The sequence below is a fragment of the Choristoneura fumiferana genome, chromosome 22 (genome assembly GCF_025370935.1).
Source record: "Choristoneura fumiferana chromosome 22, NRCan_CFum_1, whole genome shotgun sequence".
Lineage (NCBI taxonomy): Eukaryota > Metazoa > Arthropoda > Insecta > Lepidoptera > Tortricidae > Choristoneura > Choristoneura fumiferana.
The window spans coordinates 9939498-9960544 of NC_133493.1; the positions used below are offsets into that span (position 1 = coordinate 9939498).

The window sequence follows — 21047 nt, forward strand, 5'->3', positions numbered from 1 at the left end:
AATGGGATGGGATTTATCTGTCGGATGTATTTTACAGAAATCAAGGGTCAGGCCAGGCAAGAAGATAAGCAAGAATGCAGTGCAATTGTGACCACCTTGTGTCTGCTAGAGCAGGCCACTACTTCAACTGCATCTCTGTCTGGGACGAGAAAGAAATGGGCTTTCCGTGTCCAAAGTAAGTTTTTTTTTATTTAAAATTGACTTTAGCCCTTTATAACGTGAAACTGGTTGAAACATGATTGTGTAATCTCCTCAAAATAAATGATTCAACTATTTAAAATTGCAAGGAATTGGCTTGGACCACCTAGTAAATATTTTAATATCTACGCCTACTAATCGTGCTAAGAAAGAGATTTGAGCCGTTTTATTTGAAAACATTCAAAAACAACACGAAACATTAAAAAACGAAAAACAAATCACTAACGGAAAAACAAAGTAAAACATAGGAAAATGTTGCCATTCTGTGCCATTATTGCAGGAATGCCGATGGCTCGCTGCGCCTGCGCAACGCACACTTAAAGCAGTTGGACTGTGACGTGTTGTACCACCTCGGCCTCGACACCAGCACCGACCTGCGTGCCATGTTCGAAGACGTCAAGGTACTCGAACTTCCTCTGCATCAATGAAAACCAATCAATCTACATCAAACAATTGGGTACTTTACTCACCCGCGACGTTGTGACAGCTACGGCATCGGCATCTGTACGCTATTTCTAGTCATCATCATCATCATGTCAGCCGAAAGACGTCCACTGCTGGACATAGGCCTCCCCCACTCAGACCGGTCTTATGCTTTCCGCATCCACCACGATCCCACGATCTTAACCAAGTCGTCGCTGCATCTTGTTGGAGGCCTACCGACAGCTCGTCTCCTGGTCCGCGTACGCCATTCGAGAACCTTCTGACCCCATCGGCCATCAGTCCTGCGAGCAATGTGCCCCGCCCACTGCCACTTTAGTTTAGCAATTCTTCGGGCTATGTCGGTAACCTTAGTTCTAATGCGGATATCATCATTTCTAATTCTATCCCGCAGAGAGACACCGAGCATGGCATAGTATACTTCGAGTAGAAATGAAAAAAAAAAAAAACTCACCGCTGTGATTTAATTGAACAAAGATTGAACAAAGATTGAACAAAGATTGAACACGAAAAAACGTTACTCAGTTAGTTTCTGGGTTTCTGGGTTGGTTTAGCGCCATCTATCGGATGTTTAGTTAAACTTTCGCTAATACATTGGTCTGAGGCCGTATTTGTCTAACGCGCTGACGTTCGCGACCGCAATCACCATCTCTTTCTGTCTTCGTCTTATGCCGTGTGATAGCACAGTGATACCAAATGTGTTAGACAATGGGCATTTCTACCTACAGCTGTACCTTGACTTCATCTCTCCGATTTCAACAAAATTTGGGAGGTAGACTCAGTCCATGATTCTGAGCTGGAAAACTCGTAACAAAACGGACACATCCATACAATATTTTGGGGCCACATCTGGAGACCCTGTTTTTCCAGTTCGGAATCATGGACTGAGTCTACCTACCAAATTTTGTTGAAATCGGACAGATAAACTCAGGGTACAACGGTAGAATATAGAAATGCCCCAATAAGGCATATCTAATAATGTAAATGGAACAAATATGTGGTCACTCCTCCACCTCCGCACTATAAGGATACCTACACACAAATTACACAAACTCAACTATCACCACCACACTACACTGACGCGTTTCGAACTCAACCAGAGTTCATCCTCAGAGCAGCCGTTCACCATGCTATCAGGTGTTAAAACGCCTTAAACGCCTTTGAATATTTAGTACTTTGTTTCAGTTTGTCTGTATGGGCGGCACCAAGCACCGCATGCGTGAATTTGCGATCCACATGTGCCGGGTCCTCGGGGTTGAAGAGACGAAACTTCTTAACCTGACTAAGCACGCGCATCGTTATGCCATGTACAAAGTGGGGCCAGTACTGTCGATTAGTGTAAGTTTTTGCATAAAAATGTACAGTAACTAGACCCTTCCAAGTTGTAGTCTAGAAGGTTTGAAAGGTGTACAATCAGTAGCTAAGTGGGTGAGCAGTTGTGGCGCTCAAAGTACCTTGACAGTAGAGTCGTGTGTAGAACATTTTGAGAACATACCGTAGCCGCTCATCTACTTCTGCTGCTGACCGTACGTATACTCCATCCAACTGAATCGTGACCCACCGTAGAAAAAGTCACAGTGACATTGCAATGCTTGACAAGGGAATTTATTATGACACTTACTGTGAGAACGTTCTACGGTGGGTCAGGAATGAATTGGTTCGACTGTACCTTTTGCTGAGCTGCCTCTCTAGTAGGGTCTGCCTGCTCGCTTTGTTTTCAGTAAACTCTAAAATCTATCAGAAGCTTACAATTTTATTTAGTAGAGTTAACAGTATACTAATAACACACACATACACAGTATAATACTCGCTAGAGTTTTTTAGTCTCAAAGTGTAGATAAGTTTTTGACGCAAAAACATCTCGAAAGCGTTAACGTTAACTTCTGCTGGGCAGAATTTCTAATATAGGCCAAGTGGGCAAAACTTGACGATAATTTATACGACTTCTGTCAACACGCGCCCATATACCTACTAGGGATGCACGTTACGATTCGATTCATGAGTAAGGTAGGTATTAATTTGTTATATTATAAGTATTGAATATTTATTACCTATCTCCAATTTTTAATGAAGACAGATCGATTATAAACGGATGCCGCAACAAATTCACATTATTTATGTTACCAAGCGAAGTAAATAGATATATACACAAAAATCAGAAACATGATGCGGATAGTTTAGAAAAAGTCTTCATTGATTTTAATTATAAGTAGCTAAATTTTATTTATTTTACATTGTTTAATGCTGTATGTATCGTCCTGTGTGAATAATAGTGTTATTTTATTGTGATTATACCGTGGATCCAACGATTATATATATCCAATGTGTGGTCAGATTTAATGTTTAAAATGTGTTTTATTTATCAAAATAAATACATATTTTGAACCGATTTCTGATAGGATCCGATTTTTACGAGATCGATTCAAGAGTATGCGATTGTGGATCGTTTCAGAGGTTTACGATCCATTACAATTCAAAAGATCGATTCAAAGTGAAAAATCGTGCATCCCTAATTCCCTACCATATACGGGACATCAATCTACCCGTCATCATGAAAACAGTCTTATGAACAAAGGCAGTGGCGGCGCGTAACAGCAACAAACTGCACATAATATTACGTCTTTTCAGCACGGAATAGGTATTCCATCAATGTCAGTGGTCCTGCAAGAAGTCCTAAAGCTGCTGCACTACGCGGGGTCGCGCGACCCCGTGTTCTTCCGGATCGGGACAAGCGGGGGTCTCGGCGTGCCCCCGGGCTCGGTGGTCGTCTCCGCCTGGGGGCTGAGCGGGACGCTTGAGAAGAGCTATGACATTGTAAGTCCTTGTTAGTAAGTACAAAGTACCATCATTATATACTTCAGCCTTTACAATTTATTACCTTGTCGCTGTCACATCATGTTTGAACTTTGGTATAAAATTGTTGGATGGTATGATAAGCATTTTATGAGAAGCAGTACAAGTCATACCAGTGATGACATATGGATCCGAGACGTGGTGCTTCACTATGGGCTTTATAAATAGGCTCAGAGTTGCTCAGCGAGATATGGAGAGGGCTATGCTTGGGGTTTCTCTACGGAATCGAATCAGAAATGAGGAGATACGTAGATGAACGAGGGTACCGACATAGCCTAGCGAATTAGCTCGTTGTACAATTGGCAGGCCATAATAATAGCACGGAGAACAGATGGCCGTGGGGCCGAAAAGTTCTCGAATGGGTCCATTTCTTAATGTGTTTTAACTTCAGTATATATCAATGGGAAAACTGTAAAATTAAACTCAGTACTCGTTGCGAAAAATCTTCGAAGTTATCAAACTTAATTTAATTAATCTTAATCAGACGTAATCTATTATTTCAGCCAGTGCTCGGTAAGATACGCAAGCTGCCTTCGTACTTCGACGAGCGCCTCTGCCAGGAGGTGGCGGCGGCGGCGTCGGGTGACGGGTACAGCACTTACATCGGTGGAACCATGGCTGCTGATGATTACTACAGAGGTCTGTTGTTCGTTGTTCTTAAGTTACATATTTCAATAGCCGTTACCCGCCCTTCATCCGCGCAGAATTCGTTTAGGTATCGCTATCTTGTGGGAGCTATGCAATTTTCCGGGACTCAAACTACGTATCTGTACACCGAATTTCATCTAAACCGTTTCAGTGGCTTCATCACGTTGAAGTAACAAACAAATAGACTTACAAACTTTCGCATTTTATTATAATAATTAGTGGGATGAAAATAATGCTCTCAGGGGTAAAAATGAATTGATTATTACGGTTAAATAATAATGGTGAATATTAAGGTTTCATTGTTAGGGTTCCGTACCTCAAAAATAAAAAAAGCCTCATAGTTTCATTTGCATATTGTCTGATTCATGTTTTTCCGTCTGTCACAGCTAATTTAGTCGGAAAACGATAAAATTATATATGTGGAAATTGGTAGACTCACTCAGTCTTTTTTTTATCAAAACTTAAGCACTTTCCTACTTCTCAGGTCAAGCTCGCTTAGACGGTCCTCTGTGCGACTACACTGAGGCGGACAAAATGGCGTTTCTGCGAACTCTCTCAGAGCTCGGCGTGAGGAACATAGAGATGGAGGCGACCGCCTTTGCTGGGTATACCAGGGAGGCAGGAGTGCGAGCGGCTGATGTCTGCGTGACGCTTCTAGACAGGCTACAGGGCGATCAGGTTCGTAGATTTGCGGATAGATGGCGTTAATGACAAAACATTGAATGCGATCTATCTATATACATGACTATGTGTTGATTGTAAACATACAGAGGAAAACTTTGCATGTTTATTTCATTGTTTGTATGGAAAGAATAATTTTTAAAATCACAGAACTGATTTAAACACATTCATTGTATTCCGGTAAAAAGCTAAACGTACCCCGATTAACTAAAGATCGTTTTTATGCCAGGAAATTTAAAATTCCCGCGGGACGCACACAAGTAGCAGGCATCAGCTGGTGTTTTACTATTGTTTAGGAAAACACTTTTTTATGACATTCGCCCTGTGGTGCTGTCAAAATTGATCAAACTTAAACACACATCCTAGTGTTTACTCATTTTATTTTCTGACAGTGCTGACATGTGGACATGTATTTGCAACGTAGTTACATTCAGTTTGTCGTAGTTTGTAACTTTGATCATAGATGGCGTTGTATTCAAAGAGTTACGAGAAGAGGACTGATAGTGTGAAAATAGGTCAGCTTAGATGTATAGGTACTTAAGGCTGGAAGATTTTTTTAAGGGGAAAATAAATTATTTACGGTATTAGGGCAAGGCTCCTTTTAAGATACACTTAAAAATGGACCAAAGACGTGCCGCGTCGGATAAGCAAGAACGATTTAAGAATAAGAAAGAACGGCGAAGTATACAGGTTGTAACCTAACCATGATCTTTTACTTAAACAGGTGATAGTGTTGCTTAAACTGAACCAACTTTCTCCAAGGAACATAGATCGAAAAAACGAAAAAAAAAACAGACCCCCCGTACAAAATGTATTGGTTAGTTGACCGACTTACTATGGAAAGGCGAAAAAATATCGTTTTTCGATCTATGTTCCTTGGAGAAAGTTGTTCAGTTTAAACAACACTAGGTTCCACCCTGTATAACGAGACTACAAGTACTTTTAAAAGCTGTTGAGAGTAAAATCTATCCGACTAGGTATTAGAGATGCAAAAGTCTGTGAGTATGTGCGTGCGTGCTTGTGTTTGTTACTACGTAGCGTTAAAACGCCTGAACGGATTTAAATGAAATTTGGTATAAAGATAACTAAATCTTGTTAATAATACCAACGAGTACATACTCGTAGGTTACTTTTTATTCCGATATCCTCATAGCATCGAGATAAAATCCTGATATCTCAACTACTTAGAAAAGTGAAATTAGGCATGAGTGTTTTTATGCAACGTTAAACGATATGATTTTTGTGAATTCCCGCGGGAAATTTTTGCAAAATTGCGAGAGAAGAGCAGTTTTGGAAAATTTGGTAAAACTCAAAGCGACAAGCCAAGGAGATACTTAGAGAATAAAAAATGTCGAAGTGACACTATAATGATTTATTATTTTTAGGTGACCTCAAGCAAATCAACAATGATGGGGTGGCAGATGCGTCCCATAGAACTAGTGGGGCGGTACATCGCGGAACACTGCCGCAGTCAGCAAGCTTAGCTTAGTTTAGAAGACAAATTTGGGATTGTATTTAGTCGTATATAGTGAATAAAAATAGGAGTATTGTATGTTTAGGCGTGCAGGAAAAAAATAAGTGGGGGAATAAATGGACCTTATGCGGGATTACTTGAACTTCTTTACTAATCTCCAACTGAAATACAACTGCACTAAAACTGACTATTAAACTTGACAATTGACATTGACGTGACACATGAGAGAGACATATTTAACATTCTTTTGCTAAATATGTGTGAATTAAACAGTAATTAGGGACTTTGAAAAAAAAACGTAGATTAAGGATCTTTACGCTGTTTTACTGCTAATAATTAATTATCTTAACTCTTGATTATCTTTTAAACAGAATGAATGAGTTAGGTGTCTTAGAGAAATTAACTTCATTTGACCTGTAGGTGTATATCGTTAGTAAAAAAAACCAATGTTATACAATACTTAAGTGATCCGATTTTCCTTGCTCGTCGGTGTAGAATTGTAAATGTCTTCTAGATAAAATTTAAGACGATATTCTTGATATATACCTACGAAATGACTTTGTTTTAATGGAATTAATTATGACCTGGGCCCATAACCTATACTATACAATACTGAGAAACTTATGAAAATAAAAAAAAACTAAAGTTGGCGCCATTAGCGACTAAGTAGGTACTATTGCATAAAATTATTTTGATATACCTAATATTTTAATAAATCCTATACATATATTGGAAATTAGAAAGTTTGTAGGCTTGTGGGTTTGTTTGTGGTTCAAATACGATTAAACTGCTGCAGTTTGGCATGTAGACCATGACTTTGAAAACGAATATCCCACTAATCTTGTAAATGCGAAAGTTTGTTTGTTTGTTACACGTCTAAACCACTGAACTGATTTAGATGTAATTCGGTATACGGATAATTTGAGTCCCGGGGAAGGACGGATAGTTTTTATCCCGGGAAATTGCAAAGTCCCCGCGGGATAACGATGAATGAATTCTACGCGGACGGAGTCGCGGGCAACAGCTAGTAGGTATATATTTTGCGGCGGAAAAAGCTTAATATGTAATTTCCAGGCACAGAAACTAGAAGAAGCAGAAGAAATCGCAGGCGAAAACTAGTTATTACTAAAAACCGTGACACGCAAATTTAAAGCAACATTCGATTAAGACATTTCTTGCTTATCTCGCCGTAATAGACTAAGGACGACTTGTAGACTTTTTTAAATCTCGATTTAAGGCTTAAACTGACAGTTCTTGTATGGATCTGACAGGACTTAAGACCACTTAAACCTAGATTAAAAAGCCTGCAAGTGGACGTAAGAATAATTGAAAGCAAGCTGCTCGAACGCTCACTCGCAAACCAGTCAGACTATGACCCCCCGGCGCACCATTTCACAGTAAAAAATCGCACTTTTGTCCTTAGCAGGTAGAACGTCGGCTTACTGCGACAGGGTTCTACATTGGGTTTTTGTAAACGTAGATTACTTTCGCTGATCACAAAAGCCTAGAACGACGTCTGGAGATCATCGAGTCGGGCGGTAATGGAATTATCTGCCCTATTCACAAATTATCTGAATTTTACTGTAAAAAAATCTTATTTTTTTAGCTGCGGTAATGGCAATTGTCCGTGCCGTGCCTGGTTTTAGAATTGGAAGCCTTTATCCGAGAGTGTCGTGAATGGCGACTAAGGGACCTAATGGTGCTCCCACATTGGCTGTTATAAATGTTACAAAACGCTTTATAACTAATTGTAACAAATGTTATACATTGTTATAATCCTACTAATCCTACTAAAATATTATCCTACCTACTTAGTACGAGTATATTATAAATGCGAAAGTTTGTGAGTGAGTTTATGTTTGTTACTCCTTCACGTTGAAACGGCTGGACGGATTTGGATGAAATATGGTATGTAGATAGCTCGACATCTGGAACAAAACATAGGCTATTTTTTATTCCGATATTCCCACGGGATAGGGATAAATCTGGAAATAACAACCGCTAGGCTTAGTCATGAAGTTTTGGACAGTTGTTGTTTACATAACCTCAATGAAGACAGTTATATACATTTTGGGAATTCCCAGGGAAATTTTGTAAAATCCCGGAATTTCAATTGTAACTAACAGATCGAATAGTTTACGCGTGCGAAGCCGAAACTCTAGTGTTATATAACTTTTAAAATGTTATACAACAAATTTGCATTTGCAATATGCAATTGCTATGCGGTGTTTATAACATTTTTTATATACCAATGTGGGGAGCATTTAAAACATCTAACCAGTTGCAACAAAAGCTATAAACTATAGCGTTAGACAATCTTATGTGTTTATTTCTATTACACTTTAAAGTTTATTCGAAGAAGCAATGTAGGTATAGCAAAATGTTTGATGTTTGTAGCGTGACAAGCGACTTCAATTGGACTCTAGGATGGTGTACATTGATAAGATAACACTATTTAATTTATATGACAAAAGGAAAATCTAAGGCTGCGTTCAGACACGGCGGGAATCGCGCGGTTTTGAGCGCACCGTCTCTTTACAGAGTATTGCTTGAGAAAGAGACGATGTGCTAAAACCACGTGACTCCCGCCGTGTCTGAAAGCAGACTTAAGATCCCATTTTTTTAAAGTCGCTTAACTAATATTGTCCAGTCTGACGAGTATGATATATGTTTTAATTATTTGCTCCTATTAGAGGCCACACCTGGTAAGCAGCATACCTACACTGTTCCTACACTGCCCTTTAATTTCCGTTAACTTGAGATAAACCTACTCATTTAGTTCGACGTCTTTATTTATTTCTCCCGTCCTCTTGCCAAATGTTCCGTGTTGTTTATTTAGGTCCTTCGTCAGTTGACCAGTGTATTTGCTTTACAAGTAAAACGGACGAGCAAACATGTTAGCTGATTTTCTTCTTGAACATTGATTTCATACAGCGCAAAGTTATAGGGTATTGTCCATGATTGTGTCATTTTAACGTATCGTATCTGCCAACGCCAAGTGGAACCAACACACCAACAAGTCGTACGTTAGGGGTGACTCTTTCCCGTCCCGGATAATACCGGGATGGAAATACCGACCCTATTTTTCGTGTACACGCCCATAGAAGCTCCTGTCAGTTAGCTCAGAAGCTCATGGGCGTGTACACAAAAAACAGGGCCGGTATTTCCATGTCGGTGTTATTCGGGCCGGAAAAGAGTGTCACCCGTAGGTACGTTAGTATGGACGCGTTAATACAGCGCGTCAGTATTGCCAGCAACTAATGTAGAATTTGCTGAACTACTTTTGAATTTTTGCCAGTTGACGAATGGCCATATGTATACAGTTAACAGTTGGTAGTTCGGCGAGCGATTCAACTGCTATCAGTTTCCTTCCTCACGCTTATACTGAAGAAAGGAGTCCAGTAGAATAGAAGGATTTTATAAAACGATATGGTGTGGATGCGGTACAATTACTAGTTATTTATGTGGCTGGTGCATAATGAGAGGCATTAAAGTACGAGCGTGGTTTTATGAAACGAGCCGAAGGCGAGTTTCATAATAAGATCACACGAGTGTTTTAATGCCTAATTATGTATAGCCGCATACATAACTTTATCTACATGCATATCATAAGTTTTCTATAATATGTTCAGATATGGCCTGTATTTTTAAGTTAGTGTTACTGATAACTAGTTTGTAGTACCTACCAAGGCTTAAATAAAACAGATAATAAAAAACTAAAGTTTTGTTTATAATAATAATTATTATCTACATGCATGTCATAAGTTTTCTACAATATGTACAGATATGCATTGTTAAAAGAAGTATTACCGGTACTTTAATGTAAACATTAAGATGCACCCGCAGATACCAGGTTTCTTAATAAAGGCCATTTGTTAGTCGTTTCTGAACATATAATAGGGAAGTTATGATATGCAAATTTCTTGCTTACGGTCTCTCATTTCTTCAATACATTCGTAATGGCTACGGAACTCTATTTTGGGCGTGTCCGACACGCTCTTGGCCGGTTTTTTAGTAGCTTTTGTTTAGTATTACACTTTTTGGATTGTGAGTGATATGATATAACGCAACAGCGTAAAAAGGCAAAAGAAAATTTACTACGTGTTTAACAAATTTACGATAACTACCTTGAATTTTTCGGAAATGCAACGCTTTGATTGTCAATATTTATTAAATATATTTTATTAAATAAAACATATCAAGTTACACAAATTCAATTAAATAACAGAAAAGTAAGACAAATAGGCACACACACACACACACACACACACACACACAATCAGTCAAATAACCCGCCCTGCGCCATACCAGGTACAAAGGTGCCCAATTGATAGGTACACTCACCGCGTTGCCGCATTGAACAGCGATGGAATCTTTGTATGAGAAACTTTCTTTATGTCGACAGCGCTTGGAGAAGCACGCATCACGGAATGAAGAAGAATTGGATTCTATTTCCAGTCCAGGCGGGCGATTATTTGGTAGTGTTCTCCTGTATTTCTGCCTGATAGGTAACTAAAACACACACACACACACACACACACACACACAAACATCACGCCTGTATTCCCAATTGAGGTAGGCAGAGCACACGAAACGTTACCAAAAAAAGGTACAATAGTGACAGGTTGCTAGCCCGTCCCTTAAGGTATACCTTAACCTATATCCTTTGTCGCCTCTTACGACAACGACATTCACGGGAGAAAATGGAGAGGTGTAATTCTAGCCCGACACCACACGGGGGAAAAACTGTATCAGATTATTCGGATATTTTTACAAAAAGTGTAAAAAAATGAGACGGTTGAAACGCTCGTATTATTGCCTTGGCTGGCTTATTGGTCTTTTAGTCTTCGAAACACAATGAATACTATTTTAAATTAGAAATGTTTCGGGTTATAAAAAAAAAAATAGTTTATTCATTAACTCGGTGAAGGAAAACATCGTGAGGAAACCTGCACAAACCTGCGAAGTAATTCAATGGTGTGTGTGAAGTTCCCAATCCGCACTGGGCCCGCGTGGGAACTACGGCCCAAGCCCTCGCATTCTGAGAGGAGGCCTGTGCCCAGCAGTGGGACGTATATAGGCTGGGATTATTATTACTTATTAACTTAAGACTTAACACCAAAGCTGAGTTGGTGCCTCTTTTTAAGCATTAATATGCTTGTGTTAAGAGACACCGCTCCTCAACATAGCAACTGTATAATTTTAGGTGTACAGGTACTTTAAAGACATTTACATTAAAAACCTTCATAACATTAATTTTCTTTCAACAGACAAAGAGCACATTGTATTTCTTTGTTCGTGTCAACTTCCAACTATTCATTTTATTTGCGGCCTCAATCGATACACATATAACTCACCTATTTGTGACACTGAACACAACCCTACTACAGTCCAATAGGGATGTCACACATTGAACTTGACACTGCACAAACACAGATTTTTCTTTCACAAGATGCAGCGCTACTGTTTATCTATCACCTTAGAAACCGACTACTGTTAGACGACGGAACCGCCAAAAGCGCTTGAAGCGATGGGTAGTACATTCCGTGCGCAAAAGCCCTCTTTCCCACCAACCGCTACGGCAGTTCGTAGCACGTATTCGTAGCGGCCGCCCGCTACGCCGTAGCTGACACCGTCTTTTGTTTTTGAAACCCAATTTTCTTTATGAAAACCGCACCCCGCGGCTACGAAAAGTGTGTTTGTGTGGTTGTAAAGTGTGTTGAATTAGTGAGGGATGGTTAACGATGTAATTGTGCGGTCGAGTGCGTTATCGTGCTAAGCTGGCGCGTGGGTCGTGTGTTTTTTTTAATGTGTGGCTTGTGCAAAGTGCGTTTTTGGGATTTTGGAAATATTGTAATGACACGTAAGTACATAAGTAAATAAAAAAAAAACATATTTTTTTGAGCAATTACAAAGAACCACTCCGAGTGTATTGTGCAATTAGTTTTCGTTCCGCAAAAGTAAGGAAATTTTAGGAAATATAGCCGAATTTTCATTACCAGTTTTACCCGTCTTATATGTTAGTAACTATGGCAGTATTTCATTATTAAGGACATTCCCTTTGTCATTACATATTTTTACTTTTGTTTTAGGCCAGCACGATACAAATTTCGGAATGCCATGTTTAAGAAAGCAAAAATGACAAACATTTTTTTTTACTTCTAGTAGGTACATACTTACAGCGTCTCACTCATCTCAATCCATCTCTACACCTCCCAGTCTGGTGCCATGCTAGGCCAAACCCTCGCATATGTGTTTAAATCATCCAAGTCATTAGATTTCTAAAAAAAAACTTTTCTTACAAAATGATCCATTCGATCATGTATCTATTCTAGATAGCTTCGAGCACGGATGTTAGGGATGTAACATTTCGGATCTGGATATATGTCAAACATAATACCGGTTTCGGTTACGGTTCCGGTTTTAATTTATTACGGATTATCCGATAGTTTCGGTTTTGGTTACGGATATTGGATTTTTAAGGAAGTGTAAAAGTAAAATACAAATAGGAATAAATAAAAATACAATAAAAAATAATTAAAAACAACTTAAACCTATACCTACAAACTAAGGCTTAAAAACCTACCCATATAATTGTGTAATTTTTTATTGTATTTTTATTTATTTTCTTTTGCACAATAAAGAGTTTGCTTTCTAATATAGGAATATAGACTTTAATTTTATTGTAAGAATTACGAGTAGTAAATTACGACTTAGCAATAAAAAAATGCCATGACAATTCCGCTCTTTGGACATAATTTAAATCGGATCTGTTATACAAAAAAATAGGCGGGCGTTTAGGCTATAAAAAAAAAGACCAGAAAATTAATTCACATTTGATATTTCGGGGAATGCCGCGATATAAATTTGTCTTGCGATAACCAGGAATTGACCTACTGGTTAAAATTAGATCAGACGGGTTAAGGGTTAAGTTACGTATCTTGCGGGAACTTCGTTCGATCGAAGAGTCTAGACCAAGAGTCGGCATCTCTCAGAAGGCCCATAATGATAGGAGATAGTAAAGCGTGCGTTTGTCAATTAACACACCTTACCTTAGTCATTTGTGCATGAGCTATGACTATTTGTGTTCCTGTAAATAAATACATACTTATTTACTTATTTCAATGATCTAGGATTCATATTAGGTAATCTTATTATAAATGAGATTGTTTGCAAATGCGTGTGCGAGTACTAAAAATACTGATCAAAACGAACCCAAACACGATATATCTGCTATAGTTTTATTAAGAGCGTACCTACTAGTGTTCTGGATATCCTGGCTGCAGCATCAGGCCGAGAATTCCATAATCTTGCATAGCTATATAGCATACATGGGTGTTTCAAATTTTAGGTCCCAAATATGTTTTAAAGTAAAGTAAATATCCATTATGCGTCTAAGATTCCTACCGCAGCGAACAAAAGAGCTGATGATCTTGAAACGGCTAAACCGATTTTGATAAATCATGTCTAAGATCCATCGCTAGAAAACCAGCTTTCAAATAAAAAAAACCGCATTCAAATCGGTCCACCCGTTTAAGAGCTACGGTGCCACAGACAGACACACAGACATACAGACACACAGACACACATAGCGGTCAAACTTATAACACCCCTCTTTTTCGTCGGGGGTTAAAAAACTGGACGGATTCCGATGACATTTCTTTGGTATTAGATAGTTTGATATTAGGAATAACACGTATGCTGCTTTTGTAGGCCGTTTAGATTTTGGGACTTTATCCCAAAATCTCCAAACGGTTAAGTTGAGAAACATCAAATTGGGCATGTTTTAGTTAATTTTTGCAGATTCTCGCGGGGACTCCGCCAAAGGACTATGGGCAGAAATGTCTCATGCAACCTGATGATTTTTACCATGACGAGAATCGCCCTATGTATGGGTTTTTTTTGCTCATTACATTGAAAGTTACAGGAAGAAGGTTACAGAAACATTATGTTACTAGCAATAATAGGTAAAACTAAAAGTAGAACCCCATACATAGGGCGATCCTCGTCATAGTAAAAAATCAAGGTTGCCAAGATCTATTAAACGAGACATGTTTCGTTTCTGTTGTAGGGCGGGGACACTGCCCATACAAACTTGCCCATTGTCCTTTCCGATTTATTATTTAACTATATTATGCAAGATTTAATGGCTAAAGGTATGCAAGTAGTATAATTACGAATCCATACTAATATTATAAATGCGAAAGTGTGTTTGTATGTTTGTCCGTCTTTCACGCCGTAACGGAGCGACGGATCGACGTGATTTTTGGCATAGAGATAGTTTATGGGGCTGAGAGTGACATAGGCTACTTTTTATCCCGGAAAAATGCACAGTTCCCGAGAGAACAGCGCGCGATAACCGAATACCACGCGGGCGGAGCAAATAAAACTAACATAAATGATTGTCGAAATAAAGTTAAGTTCTTCCTTGAACTTTGGTAAAATTGTACGTAATCCTAATCATCCTAATCAGTTGGTCATCTGACTGATCTGATCTGATCTGATCTGTATCCCTTTACTGAAACTGGCATTCACAAAGTATAAATGAATAATAGCGTGTCCTTGTCACAATCAAAGTCAGTTAAATTACCCCTCGTTCACTGTGATTGGGGTAAATTAAGGCTGTTTATTGTTAGTTTATCTTGTTAATAAAACATACTAACACTAAATTTAAAATTAATTTGCAACTAACACCACTTATTGTGCTTAGATTCTGAAATAAAGGTTTTTTTTTTTTTTATTTTTTTTTTATTTTATTATTATATTTTATTATTGTTAGTTTTGATTGTTATGTGTTTTGAGTGGATTTTGTTAAGTATGTATTTTAAGGGTTAATAAAACTAAAAGTGTTTAGAAATTATAGTTCTGCATAATACTAACTGATGCCTGCGACTCCGTCCACGTTGAATTCGTTTGTCATTACTCCGCGGGAACTTTGCAGTTTTCTGGGATAAAAACTATTCTACGTCCTATTCCGGGATTCAAACTATCCATATATCGAATTTCATCTAAATCGGTTCGGTTTAGACTTGAAAAGGTAACAAACAAACAAACGGACTTAGAAACTTTCGCATTTATAATATTAGTGAAAACAGCCCGCTAATACCTATACCTATACCTAATATTAGTGTGTTTCTTTTCCCGTCTCAAAAGCTGCTGGTCTATGTCTATTATTGTCTATTTCAAGTGACAAACGACATCGGATATGAATTAATTATAAACCAGCACCGTTTGTATTATTAATTCATTCTAAAACTTTACACAAGAGTTAGTTGAAGTTTAGTTATAAATTAATTAAGACCACAAAACTAATTTATCTCGGGACTTAATCATAACTATTCTGGCCTTATTTTAACGCTCTGACGTTTGTGATCGCATTCACCATCTCTTTCAACCCTTATCTATCCTACACCATGTGACAAAAAGAAATGGTGAAATTGATTGTGAAACGGGTCAGTTTTATGAAAAAAAATGCTGCTCACAAAATTACACCGGCGAATCACTTGAGACATGCGAGTTGTAGAGGAAACTAAACGGACATCGGCTGCACTTTCAGTGGAAAAATCATGTAAGGAATAACTACGTCTGGTATAAATTAAGAATAAGAGAGTATTCCAATGAAAATCTTGCTACTAGGAAATGACGATTATGAGCAAATATCCTAACCCCCCCTTTGGACAAACATACGATAGCATTTTTGCCCACGCTGAAAAGGAGATGCTTCGTATGCGCTTTGCGCTCGCTAGACCAATGTACTTGTTTATTTCAGCTGCTTTAAGTAACATTCTTGAGTATATTCAGGTATCACTTGCCATTTCCAAATCGAGACTTTGTCACTTGCCGACTGTAGACTGTGCGAATATCATGAAAAAATATAAAATGTAATAAATGCCAACGAGTTCACCTTTTTCGGGATTAATTACAAACATTAGTACCGTCAATTATCGTGTGGAGCTACAGTGTAAACCAGTAACCAATCTACGAACAATGCTACGAATAAACGAATTTGCACTAAACACAATTTGTAATAAGTAGGTACCTAAGTATAGCTGTGGAAAACAGTAAGTACCTATTGTTTTTAAGACAGACAGACTCTACATTGAGCTTGTAATATTTGAATCCGTAACATTAAATCGTAGGTTATGGTACTTGTGGGGTAAGAAATTTCTTGATCAATTTCTTGAATTTCCTGCAGAATTCCAATCTAAATAATTTGAACATCCAATAAGATAAGTTATGAAATAAAATTTATTACAATTTGCTGTACCTAAATGTAGCACATTATAGCTTAGAGCAACGCGGGCTTCCTACGGAAGGGGGTAGCCATTCGCCGCATTCCCCAAAGTACAGGTCAACTGGGCATACGAATTTTATAAAACAAGGCGCGCTCGGATTTCAAACTAGACCGAATCGAGTCGCGCGAGTGAACGCTGCAGTGCTAAAAATGCCGAATTGTTCAGTTTTCTGCTGTAAAAAGAGATCTGGGACATCAAGCTTGCAAAAATATGGTGTTACATTTCACATGTGAGTAAATTGTTATCGTATTATTGCTATTTAATTACATTTAAACAACAAAGTCGTACCTACATTATTCTCCGATTCGTTTACCAACATCGAGTCCGCTAATCCGTACAAATTTCGGATCGGTCAAGCGATAAATCCGACTTTTCGCCGATGAACAACTTAGTGATGTTACTGTCAATGTGTGAGTTTTGAGTCATCTGTACACGAATTATTAATGTATTGTTGGATTATTTATGTGTTAACGTCATCATTACAGTCAGTTGGCAGTTTTGTTTTTGCTTGTAAGTGCGTGCGCAACTGCACTTGTGTGCACATTTCCCCCCCGCAACAAACGTCAGAACTATTGTAAAGGTAATCTACCGCTAAGGCTACTCCCTTCCGGTAGGAAGCCCGCGTTGCTCTAAGCATATATAGTTAAAAGATGATGTATGATTTTCTTATTTCATACATTTAGACTGTACGTATTATATAAGTCATGCTAATATAATTTTTGCTACATGCATCACATGCTAACAATAATGACTACCTAATTTGTATCAAAATGTTTCAGATCATTCGTACATTCTCTCGTTTATGAGTAATTTAAGTCTGTTTTGAACAGTCAACAATATGCAAATAAGGAATCCATAATTTTTGCTTATTTAATCTACTACCTCATACTTATTTCTTGCAAATTGCAATTTAGCATTGATGTGTTTTCGTTTCGGAGATGCTGCTTTATTATTTTTGCTTAGTAAGACAGTCACCAGATGCGAATGACGTGGCACGTTGTAGAAGATTGGTTACTGGGTTTATACTGTGGCGTTGCTGACCTGCGTTGCGAACCCATATATCACGAATGTACTCTCAAAATTTATTCGTAGCGTTACGAAACATAAATTCCGTGACGTCATGAATTAAATGTACCTAGTTAGGTAAGTAAACATTTGATATCCCCGATGATATTATCAACAATTATCAACATCATCAGCCCACAGCAGTCCACTGCTGGACATAGGCCTCTTCCATGGTGCGCCACAACACTCGGTCTTCAGCCCCCTCGCATCCATCCGCCGCCAGCGACCCTCTTGGTCGTCCGTCCACCGTGCCTCAGGACGCCCTACACTACGTTTTCCCGTCCGTGGTCTCCTCCACAGTTTATTATGGTCTTGCGACAAACGTAGCCAGCCCAACGCCACTTCAGCGAACTAATTCTCTGAGCAACGTAGGTGACTTTCGTTCTTTGTGGGATAATGTGTTTTCGGATTTTATCCTTCAAAGAAACCCCTAGCATTGCTCTCTCCATAGCTCGCTGAGCGACCTTGAATTTGTGGATTAGCCCCGCAGTCAAGGTCCAAGTTTCGACTCCGTAGGTTAAAACTGCTAGGATGCAACAATATTAATAGATTAAAAAAGTAACTGTCTAAGTTTAAGAATTAAATTAAAATTTAATAGGCTGACATCACGCTGAGTTGGAACTATTACGTGACCAATTGTTTCTGTTTCCGTCTTTCCTTGTTTAAAACTTGTAAAATGTTACGAATAAATGTTTTTCCTTCTCTTCACTCTTTCTTTTTACGTTTGACCAGTAACACGTCTTTAGACCCGGCAGAGCCATTCGCAGAAATACAATTTCCACTTTATACACTGGCAAAATTTAAGGATAGTTTTAATGGAGAATGTTATATAAACGGACCGTCTATTTTTGCCGGCCAGTATTATTTTTTGCGTTATATACAAACTCTATTTTTTTTTAACGCTATAATAGCGGACTTTATTTCCAGAACAATACAGGTCCAACTATAAAAAAGGTATATTAGGTACAATAAAATTAAAGAAACTAAAACTATAATAAATCTAAAAATGGATCCTGCGGCATGGTACCAAAGATGCTGGCAGCATTTCCCCGCTGGATCGCAAGACTGATGCGTTGAGCGAGGAAACTGCCAGCTCTTCGGTCTCCTGTGGTATCTCTAAGTCTCATTGATAGATCTTTGAAGAGACTCAGAGCGCCAGGGCCCCACGGACCAAGAGTCTCGACGCCGAAAGGTACAAAATCATATTCGGCACCGACACCACTGTATTTTCCTGCTTTGGCAGTTTCCGCCATTTGAAAAAAAAAAAAACTCTATTACGATTGAATTTCATGTTTTGCCCTATTATATACTCATAGTGGAAGACCTGTAGACTCAGGTACAATTATGAGCCATTAAACTAATACGTACACAAATTTCTTTGACGTGAAAATTTTATAAAGTACCTATAGATTAGTCACGTAAATTAACGGAGTTTCGTTCTAATTAACAAACAACACACGAGGTTATAACGAACCTTTGCAAATACGTACGGAGTGGTAACTTTAATTAAATTTCGGTTTAACCGAACTTATATTTATTAATTAGAACATAACTCATATTCGCTCGTGTTTTTCGAGTGTACCTATTGACACAAGATTAATTGATTGATTTATACAAGGTGATAATTAAATAACTGAAAACCTCAGACACCCCAAAAATACTTTTCATTTAAAATTAATTCATTTCATTTCTTAACCTTCATTATTAAAAAAAAATCAGGTGTTCTAAAATCAGTAATTCTTCTTGATTTCTTACTCTACGCTCATGATGCTATTTCACTACCAGCTGTCATTATGATTACATTATAATTTGTCTCAATTTTTTCGAAAGAAGGTAAAATAAACGTCCCAGTGTCGCACCATAGTCCAGTAAGCAATTCACAGGATAGAGCTAGTATTCATACATCCTTCCTAATTCTATTAATATTATAAATGTGAAAGTTTGTGAAGATGTTTGGATGTTTGTTACTTCATCACGTTAAACTACAGAACGGATTTAGATGAGTTTTGGTATACAGATAGTTTTTATCCCGAAAAATTGCATAGTTCCCGCAGAATACCGATATACGAATACTACGCGGACGGAGTTGCGGGCAACAGCTAGTATACTCATATATTCTGAGTACAGCTGTAAATTATGTTATTTGTTTATTTATTACTTTATTACTCTGTCACTGAACTCTAGATGCGCAGAAAAAGGTACTTAACATGACTAGCGCCTTTGTAGGCAGCGCTTGCCAAATCTACAGTGATATAGGTCAACGAATACACACAGATATACTAGAGCTTCTGTATTCTCATTTAACCTAAATAAATTATTTGTGATTGCGGTCTGGAGCGCACTTACGAGAAATATTGAAGGGTGGCAAACAAATTGCTACAGTTGAGTTCATAAACTCGTGAGCGAAAATTGGATCAAAAATATCTGAACAAACGGCGTAGAAGCGTGTTCCGATATTTTTGATCAAATTTTTGCTCACAAGTTTATGAACTCGCCTGTAACAACCATAAAACCAATAATAGAAGAATATTTGTTAGTATATTTCCTTCCAGAATTGATGTCGCCATTTGTTCGACTCTCTTCCTATTAACGTATTGACTGCTACCTGATTTGACTTGACGGACCACAGGTGCCACCGACGGACATGTGCGTTCATAATGTATGGATAATTATGACTGCGGCACTGGGGGAAGTTCTGAAAACGCGTATATGCGTCGGTGGCAGTGAATGCGTTAATTCGTACACGTTTTTAGAGTTCCGTCGTCCTACAACCCCTATAGCTACACCATGTCCGTCCGTCCGTCTCCTCCACGATTTAGCTTGGATAATGCTAGAAAGTTGTTACTTTGCATCAGTATTTTAATGTTATTAACTGCAAAATTGTATTATGGTACTAAACGTAAAGTACATACATAATACATTTTTGACTTATCTAATCCCATGGCGTGGGTATTAGATATTAGGTATTAGATAGCTTTTCAAAATGTTATAGGTTCTCTTAAACCACAATTGCTGCCTGAACTCTTTTTTGAGCAATTAACTTAATGCGTTACACACAGTTTTTGGAAAATAAATGTATAGATTTTTAGCTTTTAAGAAGCTGCATGTCTACACGTGTACCTAAAGGACAAATTCAAAAACACTAATCCGCAATAATAACTTTGTTTTTATAGAAATAATACAAAATAAATACTTATATTTTTTTATATTTGTACGGAACATTTAGTGGGCCAGTCGGACTCCTGCTTGACTTCTTTTACCTTCATTACGAGTAAGTGTCCTGACCTGAGAACAGAATTATACTTAATTCATGTGTTTAGATTCAAGCTAAAGTTATTAATAGGCAATTAAAGAAAATAATTGCCCGCCACTTAAATACAGGTCAGATATTA

General features: G+C 38.1%; 2 protein-coding genes across 2 annotated transcripts in view; both read left to right on the forward strand.

Moving 5' to 3' along the window:
* Positions 1-21047, forward strand: part of LOC141440316 (uncharacterized) — a 76059-nt gene that overhangs the window by 41132 nt on the left and 13880 nt on the right. The window lies entirely within an intron of this gene.
* Positions 35-6530, forward strand: LOC141440286 (uridine phosphorylase 1-like). Its single transcript, XM_074104758.1, has 7 exons — positions 35-175; positions 479-599; positions 1825-1977; positions 3268-3453; positions 3996-4131; positions 4625-4818; positions 6207-6530. Exons 1-7 carry the CDS (start codon positions 75-77, stop codon positions 6303-6305), a joined length of 990 nt encoding a protein of 329 aa, XP_073960859.1. The 5' UTR covers positions 35-74; the 3' UTR covers positions 6306-6530.

Coding starts and splice junctions, on each gene's coding strand:
- LOC141440286 (XM_074104758.1), top strand. CDS start 75: ATGCAGTGCAATTGTGACCACCTTGTGTCTGCTAGAGCAGGCCACTAC. Junction 176..478: donor ATGGGCTTTCCGTGTCCAAA/GTAAGTTTTTTT, acceptor CCATTATTGCAG/GAATGCCGATGGCTCGCTGC. Junction 3,454..3,995: donor TTGAGAAGAGCTATGACATT/GTAAGTCCTTGT, acceptor CTATTATTTCAG/CCAGTGCTCGGTAAGATACG.